The 11,222-nt window shown below is 31.8% G+C and overlaps 2 protein-coding genes across 2 annotated transcripts in view; one reads left to right on the top strand and one right to left on the bottom strand.

Moving 5' to 3' along the window:
• The window catches only part of LOC144844374 (growth arrest and DNA damage-inducible protein GADD45 alpha-like), a 115,719-nt gene that overhangs the window by 28,800 nt on the left and 75,697 nt on the right, over window positions 1–11,222 (bottom strand). The gene's annotated exons all lie outside the window — the stretch shown is intronic.
• The window catches only part of LOC144845616 (zinc finger SWIM domain-containing protein 5-like), a 32,547-nt gene continuing 22,534 nt past the window's right edge, over window positions 1,210–11,222 (top strand). The window contains exon 1 of the mRNA XM_078703048.1: window positions 1,210–1,571. Coding sequence (XP_078559174.1) covers window positions 1,457–1,571 — 115 coding nt within the window. The 5' untranslated portion in view covers window positions 1,210–1,456. The remainder of the gene's footprint in view (window positions 1,572–11,222) is intronic.

Below are 11,222 nucleotides of genomic sequence, written 5' to 3'. Positions count from 1 at the left end.
CTGCCGATATACGACCCACAAATCGATCGTGCCATAAAATATAGGACATCTATTACAACAGTTTTTTTGAACGAGCGACCTCTACAGTCAAAGTGTTGACAGACTTAACACCAATCAATCATTCATAATTACAGTAACTTATATCATGAAAATAACCATCAAACAGTTCGCTATCAACAATGAGTTTTAATTTATAAGAACGATCTTCTCATTATTCAAATATTCAAGTAGATGCATTGTATAAATTATGTTTACGCATGTATTTCAATTGAATGGTTTGGCTTTAACTTTGCTATTATAAAACGCGGCTTTATTTCACGATGAGATTGTCTCTTAATTTATTTCTCCATGCTTATGCTAGGTAAATCTAAGCTGAAACTTAGATATCGATGTATATCATCTCGCTTTGGACAGCAACACTGCTTAAGTACAATTTGATAATAACTTAAGACGAAGCTTGCTCTTGGTATTAGTTGAAACTAAATCTCAATAATCGAATTGTTTTTGTGCATACATTTACATAATGTGCGTAGCGTGATACAATTCGTATTATACACGCTATATTAAGATAGTATCCTTATCTCATTGCTTTTTAGAGCATACATTACGAATGTTTGTCTTGGTACACAACTCAATATGAGGAATAAAATTAAAGTAAAACACTAAAATCAATGAGGGGTTCCGATTAATGAATAAAATTAAGGAATAAACGTATTCACTGAGTTGTAGGGAATGGATGCTATGAACTTTTATAATAATGTTCAAATGTACCGTTTTAATTGATAACTACTAAATATAGTGTGCCAACGAATCTGAGTGCCTTCCATTATTACACAATGATTAATTATCATTCATTTTAAACACATTCACAAAATTATTAACGATGGTGATTTTAACGTACTTTTACTAATAAACACTGGTGAACTTAAAAAACACAATATATAAATCAAGTAAAAGTGTGTTAAATGCTTTACATAAATCGAATATAAGACATTTATTTGAAATACAGTAGTACTAAACTATGGTTTATGAAAGGCAATGGAGGTCAGTGGCTTTTGATAGGCCGGAATATTGGTTATAAAAGTTATTTATCTATGCTAATGAGGACACTTAGCCATTGTGCTGAGTTAAAGCCCATGCGCGCACACACAATTCATAACATTTATAGCAGAAGAGACTTCCGCATGCAAGTCAATTGGAGCAAATGGCGGCTTCGAAGCGACACTGTAACGGTTTGTCGGCGCAAAACGGCAATGCAAAAAGCCGTTTCGAATCCGGGAAACATACTAGAAATTCGACAAAAAGAAGCCCGGAGACTCTTCTTGATATTAGTGCTAAAGTTGTAGCACTTAACATTCCATTTCAGGAAGTAGAGGAACGTTTTTCACGAATACCCGAACCGGTACAGACTAAAATTGTATTTTGGTCTTTCCCAAGAAATGAAAAGGATATATGTATGTACTCATCTTTGAATCATAATTCAGTTTCTGATGGAGAATATCAAAAATTACCTTTTCAAAGAGGTGTTAAATTATTAGAAAGTGGTGCTGTAGATAATGTTCTACAAGTTGGTAAGTAGACCTATTCATTTCTATTCATATTCGTTCTTTTATTGTGAGTGTGTGTACTGTGCGGTTTTCATTTCGATACCAGCATTTGTTTATGCTAAATCGCCAGCAGTTATCAGACCTCCTCACATTGTGTCCCGTTCGTTAATGACTCTTTGTGTCGTCGTCGTTTCACTAATTATTCAATTCAAACACCCAACAATATTTTCACTAAAATGTTTTTAAATGACTAAATAATTGGTAAACACCTCTGTTTCTACCTTCCCATGTCTGTTGCTTTTTATTTAGAGCATTCTGTGTGATTTTAAAATCCTTTTAAACCATGGGAGTGACTCCCTTTATTAATTAAATATGACGTGATGTTTATATTCATTTTCGTAATAATTATATCAATTATAATTAATTTAACTTGGTTTTGTGTAAAGTTGCATAAAATGCCTACAAATGGAGTTCCTTTATGACACAAATTCTTCATTAAAGGCAGTAGATGAAAGTTCATTGTGTTGAGATTCAACTTCATTGTAATTTAGACCAAACAGTGTGTGGTAAGCACTCTACTTAAATACCCAATGGGCTTTGGTCTACTCAATTCATGTTTCTTGTATCTCTAAAGGTTTAGTAGTTATTTAACTATTGAATATTTTACTTCTTTTTTACACAAAGAAATTTTGTTTGTCGAAGCTCTGGCAAGTGCGATAGGCATGAACGGATGGCTACATTAGCTTAAAAAAGTAGCTGTGTGCGTTTGAATGCTCCCATTCTCTAGCTAATTCAGACTGTTTTATCAATGTGAAATGGATTAGCAACCATCAATAATTTTCTAATGAATACTGCAGATTCTATATGCTTTCTGCCATATATGTATAATCCATCATGCCTACATGCTACACATAAGCTCTTCACTGTGCCTTTTACATTTGCTTTCATTTGTTAATAATATTATCTACCACAGTGTTCTATATACTGTAAGGTTTAAAATTGTTGTAAATTGATGTAGGAAAGCATAAATATTAAGTCGATGACAGAATAGGTGTTATTCAGTGAATCAATGGTTTAGTATATTTTGTTTTTGTTCAGTCAACTAAAGCACAGTGATGATAGATTGAAAGAAGCTTGTCATGATTAAGATTTGTTTGCATGCCCTTATCTAAGTTTCATTTGTTGAAATTTTAACTTTATACATTTAATATTTATTAGGGGCTCTCTAAGTAAATTTCAATAATAAACTTAAGAAGACCAATAGATTTGAATCTAAAAGGCCTATAATAAGATAATATTCATAAGAAATTACATTGCAAAAAAACAAATGTAGCAAGTATGTAGGTGTTAATGATAACAATATACAATTTGATTGATGATATTTAAAGATAAATAAATGAAAAATTGATATTTGAAAGTTTGAATTCTGAAACATTCTGTAAAACAACTGGAAATTAATTGAAATCTCATTACCACTCAGTGGAATACATAAATTAGATTCACTTCAAGCTCCTACTCTGGGTACCATTAGAAGGACTGTGTATGGAGAGAGAGCCCTATTGTCACATAATCAAAGGCCAACTCACAGTTTTATGAACAGTAAATGTAAATTAGCATTTTTATTGGTATTTAAAAAATACCAAAATATGTAGACATTCAAAAATATTAGCATTGAATGTCTATTATAAATACATAAGAAACATTGTAAGACAGCATCATTTTAGAATCCTAACAGGATCGATCTACTGCGTTGCATTACCTTTGACCCCATTGGTTTGTCTTCAGTACCTGCGTATCTGCCCTCCTTTCCATTAATGTTTCATGTTTTCCAATAGCCAAGGACATTACAACAATATTTTGGTTTGAAACAATATACACAATTCAACAGTTTGACAATTATATTATGTATACACCAGGAACAACAATTTGAACACTCAAATTGCTATCAAGAAACACACTTCAAAAACGAGTTATTTGTACATTATTAGATATTCTTAAAAATTAATTGTGGCATCAAAAACTGTTTTTGTTATGGAGTGACTAGTTATTTTGGCATTAATAGCCCTCCATATGTCTATTGAAAGTAGCAATCATGGTAATGAATTCTACAGCCTCTGTGAATATATTGATTATTAAAAAAAACCTATTTGATAATTATAATGTAGCGTATTATTCATTCAAAATATATGCATTTAAAAAACATAAATTAAATGCTGACAATTTGCATCACATTGCACAGTATGTGTCGTTTCATTTCAGGCTTCTGGTTAACAACAGATAATAAGTTTATTAAAAGGTCTTGTTGTGGGTAATGATAAATGTCTATAAAATGTGTTTTATACCATTTTTATCATACTTCAAGCTGAAATTTGTCAATGAGTAGATGCAAGCTACTCTTTTTATTCTCTATCTGTAACTGCTGTATTACATTATTGTTGCTTGTAAATTGTTTGATAAACAAAGGATAATACATTGTGTTTTCTAAGGAAATGCTATACATAAAAGATAACACACATGGGTGTGTTCTAGGGCGTGTTTATGTAACATAACATCCTTTATTTAGCCTTATAAAAATGTCAACACTTCAGGCAACTACATGTTCATACTGTATAATAACTGGTAAAAGTTATATAGTAAATGGTTAGGTGTCAAGGATGTTAAATCATTCCCCTTGACCTTTGCTAAACTATCTACCAGCAACTGCCCACTACCACTCTATCATTTACCCCTTTTAAATTTTTAAAACAAATTGTAGTAGGTACAGTATAATTAGCATACCGTGAGAGTTATTTTACTTTTAACTTAAATTTAAGTAGGTTTCAATATCAGAAATTTATCTGGACACAAGACAGGTTTGTTGTAAATAAGGGCTATGTTAGTGACAAGCTTGCCAACCTCTGTGAGGGGCGAGAAAAGGACTCAACAAATACAGTTGTACTTTAAATTATCCTTTATTGTAAATGAATGATGTGTGTTGCAGTTAGCTACATTCTGTGCAACAAATATCAAGGTAGGGCATATTAAATGCTAAAGCATGTGGTGTGTGGACAGCTTAGCAGGGTTAGCTATTGAAAAAAGCTAGATGTAATTACAGCAGCCCCACTATGATATGGTGGATTAAAGGTGATGGTTGTCCTATGATGATCACTTACAGGTGAAAGCTGAGTACTTTAACAGTTAAAGTACAAAGAGTCTTGTTTGACCTCAAAAACTACAGCAGGGTCAAAACAATGAAAATGTCTACAGTTTATGTTGTATTCAATAAAGTACAACTTGTGAGGTTTATTTTTCAAACAAAAAGGAAAACTTTGCATATTGGTTTGATAAAAGGAAAATATCAATCTCATACAGACAATAAAGTACAACTTGGTAATATAAAACAAACCCTGACAAATTTAAAAAGTGAGGAAAGCCATTATGATTCTATATTTAAAACTCTATTTGTTCATCTTCAAGAATAAAAAAAATTGTCAGGTGTTACACTTACATTAAAATTTCCAAAGCAATAGAAGCTAAACATGCTATGAATTTACATACAATTTTAAATCACAATAGCAAATACAAAGATACCATGAAACAAACAAAATTCAAATTCACTAATTGATTGATTCTTCTTGGTATTTCAAATGAAAGCAACAATTTTTTTTGTTAATTAAATACTTATTTATTCAATTCAAGAAACATTTATTGACCAAAAATATTATATCATAACGTTAACAATGGGCATATAATATATATAGTCGAGAGACTACAAAAGGCCCGATGGGCCTGTCGCTGTAGTCCCTCTTTACATTATACAAGTATAAATACAAGTACAAATAATAATAATACAACACTTAATAAGACAACACAACACTTGAATAAGACACTTATTTTTAACCAAAAATTAAACTACATACATAAACTACATGATTCCATACATTTGATGTTGTTTCAATGGGGTTTGCTATGTACCAGGTTGCAGGGTTTGGGGAGTTATATCAATACGCTTTTCCTGACTATTTTGATAATTATCTTATTTCATAATCAACATGCTTATCCGATGTTATAAACTTTTATGTTTGGATCTACTCCATTATATATGAGTGTGATTAAGTTAGTCATGTGACAACACTTCCACATAAATTCCCATGGTCTGTTTCACATCCCAAACTTGGCCCATCCAACTTGCTTAGAAATTGAAGCTTTTCAGCTTTATAATTGGTGGTATACAACTGACTCATTTTCTCTTTTGGCCTAGAGTAGAATTCACTGATAATCTTATTGGAAGAACTAAATTGTCCTGGGACAATTTTGAAATTGGCATATATAATTCAGTATGAATGCAGGCCAAGGAAAATATCATTATTTAAAGTTTAAAAAGCCTTTAAAACTGCATATAGGTTAGATGGGCTTAGGTCAATTGAAAGCCAAAACTTCAAGGCTAAGGCAAGATAAAAAAAACGACATAATTGCAGGGCCATAGCCACCAGTACGGTTGGTAAATAAGATTTCAACCTGACCACAGTGTCACACAGATTGTCCCCATTTCTTGCGAAAACCAGACCACTTTATTTCTCATTACATCACTGATTGCTAATGTTCAAATCTATCTTTCATATTGTATTTGCCTATTTCCTGTTTTATTAATCATATTGATGATGGTATAGTTCTTGTGTGTGCAACCTGTTTATTTTTGTGTAGCAGTTTGATAAATTATAAACACTCACTTGGTTGTTGAAAGGTTACAAATTATTGTATGTATACAAAATAAGTCTAAAAAAAAGAAAACTTTCATATTTTCCATAAAAAGTTATTTCAATGTTTGCGAGAAAAAGGTAGAAAACTGTCTGTTTCACCGGTAGGAGGTAGAAAAGGGAAAGAGTTGGTAGCCTACCATTTTTTATAGGTTTGGCAGGTAAAGTGCATTGTAAGGTTGATAGTATTATATTGCATGAGTATCCATGACCTTGGTGATTACTGTAGTAGCCTACTATAGGATAACTTGTGACTTTCTCAGTTGGATATAGAACAGTAAAATGAGTACCGTCATGCAAGTTATCCATTTATTTAGGTATAGCAAATCTAACTGTTTATACAATTAAATCTAGAAGCTTTTGTTAAATTCATTGCATGACAGGTACCACTATATAATAACAAATAATGTTGTTAATGTTTAGAATTCTGTAGTTAAATTTATCATGTAGTAATATGAAAAATGTATGTGGAAGGCTTTGTTAAGGCATGGAACTATAATATAGTTCCATGGTTAAGGTTACCATTGAATTGTTTAATAGATTAACACATGGTTTGCATTTTTGTAGAAATTGTTTTCATTATAATATTAACTTTAGATTAGGAGATTTTAATTTCTAACCAGTAACCTTGAATCATTAAAAAAAAGATCTACAGAAATACATGAAAGATGTCTGGTTAGTAAAATGTATATGAAGATGCGTAGACCCAGTGTACCTAATCTACCAACTCTGCTGGGTTGTGGATGCTGGATAGAATTGTGAAGATGCGTAGACCCAGTGCACCTAATCTACCAACTCTGCTGGGTTGTGGATGCTGGATAGAATTGTGAAGATGCGTAGACCCAGTGTACCTAATCTACCAACTCTGCTGGGTTGTGGATGCTGGATTGTGTACTGTACTTTGAACGGGTTCAAACAACAAACCAGGAGTGTCTAAAGGAAATGTGACGTCAAGTTAAGTGGATTTAGGAACAGGAAGACAGAAGAATACAGGGAAGATACAAGGAGTGTATATTCACGGATCAGCGATTATCCCAGCTGTCTTGGAGGAAATGTGGAATCAAGCAACAGAATTTCACTTGAATTTGTCATAGCAGATAACACCTGTATCCTGAAAACCAACCAAGAAGAAAGAAAAGAGAAACCTAAAGGAAGTGTAGTGTTAGTACTGATTATCTTAACTGTAGTAGTCAACAGATTTTTATTCTGTGGTTTCATGTCTCAAATTGTCTTTAAATATGGCATCCATACTAAACACTTTGTGTAGGTCATTCTATCTGTTGATAAATTTCAACATTATTAACATACAATTTAATTATTTTCTTAAAAGCTTTTTATTTGAAAAATGTGTATTGTCTTGAAATGTGTGTAAACCATCACAATTCACATTGAATGTCCTTCTGTTGTTCTGCTTAACACTGCTGGATACTGCTGTAGTAAAAGCTTTCAGAATCTGTATTATAAAGGGAAATGAATAGATTGATTGCTTTGCAAACAATAACACAATAATGCAGCTCCTTTGTTTACAATTTATCCTTTGTTTTTTCTTATTTTTGTTAATTTATAAGTCAGTACATATAGTAGGATGTTCCTTAAAAGTACTTATCCAAATTTTAAAAGGAATCACCACAAAATGTTTGGATATTTCTCATCTCATAATACATTACAATAAATTATACACAACACTTTATTGTAGGCAGAACACAATTAAATGATTTTTAGTAAATCTTCCTCATATCACATCAGGTTTTTAAAATACATTTTCAAACACCACATGTAGTTCGGTGTTAAGGTCAAGGCCGCTAAAAGTGCAACAGGTTCATGCAGTCAGCAATGTAAGGAAGGAAAAGTATATAGGATTGGTTGTGGCCTACGCTAGTCTTACTTCTCATAAGCCTTTGGTGACGCGCTCAATTTTTCATATGTTGGTTTTGCGGCCTTTCGCTTCCTGGATGCATCTTTGATCTTAGGTTATATACAAAACCTGTATAAATAAGATAATGCATGTGGAGGAAATATAACAAAAACATAATCTGTACATAAGCGAGTTGGCATTGCCAAAAGTGTAATGATCTGGGAACATCCTATTCATTGACCTAAAACAAGCTAATTAACTTATGGATCGGAGACTACAGTGATAATGCAGTCTTTGTTGTGAATGATAAAGAACTTAGATTGATCCATCTTGGTTTCACTGACATATGCCATACAAATTGACCATTGAAATTCTGTGTTGAGAATTATACAAATTACTACAGTATCTTTTGTAACTATTACATGAAAATATTTAGTTTTGATATGTGCATGTATATGAAAAAATATTTTAAAATATACATGATTAATTATTTATCTTTATGTCACACTGAAATTGGATAACTGGTTAGGGCCTATGAATTACAAATGTACAATATGGAAACCTATATGACACATCTTAATATTGAGTCCCTTGCAATACTTTATACAGTGTTCCTCATTTAGAACATGTTAAATTAATATAGTTGGCCATTTTGGATATTAAATGAAATTGTTGGAGTTAAAATACATTTTTGTTGCTAACATATTAAGTATAGTAGTGATATTATTTCAGCATCTATCATCTGAAAAAAAAAGGAACGTTCTGGTCTTAAATTTAAAAAGAAGCTAAAATCCATTTTGAGTAAACACACTTTGTATTGTAATAGAATGCTAGCCTACCTCTTCTAATAAACAATTAAGTCTTCTTCTTAATTCTGAATTAACTTTGAATTCTTTGTATTTATCTTTAAAAAAACATATGAAACTTCTTGAACAAAATCCATTGGATGCTGCTAACAATTTAGTCTGTTGTTAATGTGTAAACATTTTAATGTACTTAAAAGAACCTGAAGGTTAAATTGGCTTTTTAAAAATCAAACATATTGTATTTCTGTTTGCTATAGAGAACAAAATAAAAATGGAGTCCAATCCAATTGTACCAATCAATAATAAGAGAAGCCTGCCTGCTTGATTGACCAGAGTTTATTGGATTTATTTATTGAAGGTTCACATTAGATTTCCTTTTAGTATATATAGATTGTATACAGTATTGTATGACTTGCCCTAAAGGGTGCATTCTGAAGCCATAACACAAGCCCACTAAGTACACTATAGAAAACGAAAGCTGCTGGCTCCAGTAGTAAAATTGGTGTAGAGATCATTTCAGCTATGTGGGAGTCATGACAAACCACTCCTGTGTATAATATTGTTTGAGAGTTGGTGGTTGGTGGTGCTTAAATCACCCTTTGTCTTTAATGTCTCATTTGAATTTTAGTCACTAGCTGTTATTAACCATGTGAATTAGGATTAACAAATTAGCATCTACGTACTATATATTCTAGTTTTATTCAAGCATTCAGTTTCAAATAAAAGTGTAGACCTCAACAATAGAAAAATCAACCATCATTGATGTTGTTATCAGAGTTTTAATTGTGTAACCCTGAATAAAGTCAAATCAATCAAATGTGATTGAACAAAGAAAAGCTTTATTAGTTTTAAATAAGTTTGAAGCATTAAGTTTCTCTAGACCATTTTTAAAGAAAAAGTGACAGAATAAGACTTTAATTTGTCGGCCCTCTAGCTGAAGTGATGTACCCTCATGTACTGTGTGACTCATTATTGTGTCCATCAAGAGCTGTCAATGAGTCACAGGACTCTCTAGAGGTTGTATAATGGTATAGTTTAAGAGGTTAATTCTTTGACAGAATTCGGTGAACTTTTGATAACCCCTATTGCAAAAGGTGTTGCATATTAATTAATACTTATATAAATAAGGAAAAATTAGATTTGTTCCACACCCATGTTTAATAATGAATGTTTTTTTTTGTTCTCAGAAAAACATAAAATGTAAACAACAATGTAATGGTAATATTATAAGTATAAATCAATTACTACACACACACAACAGAGATAAAATGAACTAATAATATTTTTTAATGGCAAGCAAGATTCTATATTCATTATTTAGTTGGCAGAATTGTTTATAGTTAAATTTGTGATGACTAATTAGATTTTTGGAGCCATATAATTATGACTGTTTATTGGTGAGAATGATATGGTAAGAGTTTAGTTTCATTCAGGGAGACATGTAATTATTATAAGCCCTAAAATGGATAAGTTACAGTCAGAGCAAAAATCTATAGGGAGAGTGCTTACAGAGACGGGCTGCTCAATTCTAATTATTTGCAAGACAAGGGACTTGGAGTGAGGTCATGTCACATTAACAACTTCCTGTTGAGGTTAATGCTTCTCTGTCATTCGTTATAAGTTGATGTATATTGATGCAAGTGATCATCGAAGCTGTCACGATCTCAATCCCTCAGGAGTTGGCAGTATCAAACCTGGTGAGATATCACAATATATGTTTTTTGCATTTGTGCTTCAATATCAGTTGTTTGGAGTCTAACTGATTGGTTGAGGGGGATGGAGATAGATCTAGTCCGTTAACATCACTCGCAGAAAACCATTCACTTCCTGTTGTGTCACTCAATCACATTTAGTTCCAAGTATGACCTAGTATTCAATAAATAGGTCTGGTCAATAAATAGATTCAATATGAAAAGATGAACAAGAAAATAATGAATTAAATATGATAATGATGTGTATTTTTTTAATGCCTTTAAAGTACTAGTCAACAACTATGACAATGTAGTAAGATACGAATGCAAACAACTGTATCAATTCAATGACATAGATTATGATAAATATCCAAGCTATCTCATTAATGAATACTGTACTAGTAGTTTAATAAAAAGGCAAAGTTCTGATAGATAAAAAACTAATATTAGAATCGTCGTATACAAACTATAACATGTACCATAAAGATGAGATCTGTTTTCAATTGAAATAATAGCATTTCTGGTTAATTTCCGATTGACTTGTCACAGTTGAGGCGTGCTGACTCCCCATCATAAAGTCTCCAGCT

Source organism: Antedon bifida, chromosome 6 (assembly GCF_963402885.1).
Source record: "Antedon bifida chromosome 6, ecAntBifi1.1, whole genome shotgun sequence".
Taxonomy (NCBI): Eukaryota; Metazoa; Echinodermata; class Crinoidea; order Comatulida; family Antedonidae; genus Antedon; species Antedon bifida.
Note: the sequence above shows the minus strand (reverse complement) of the source record. Positions and strands in the feature narration are given on the sequence as shown.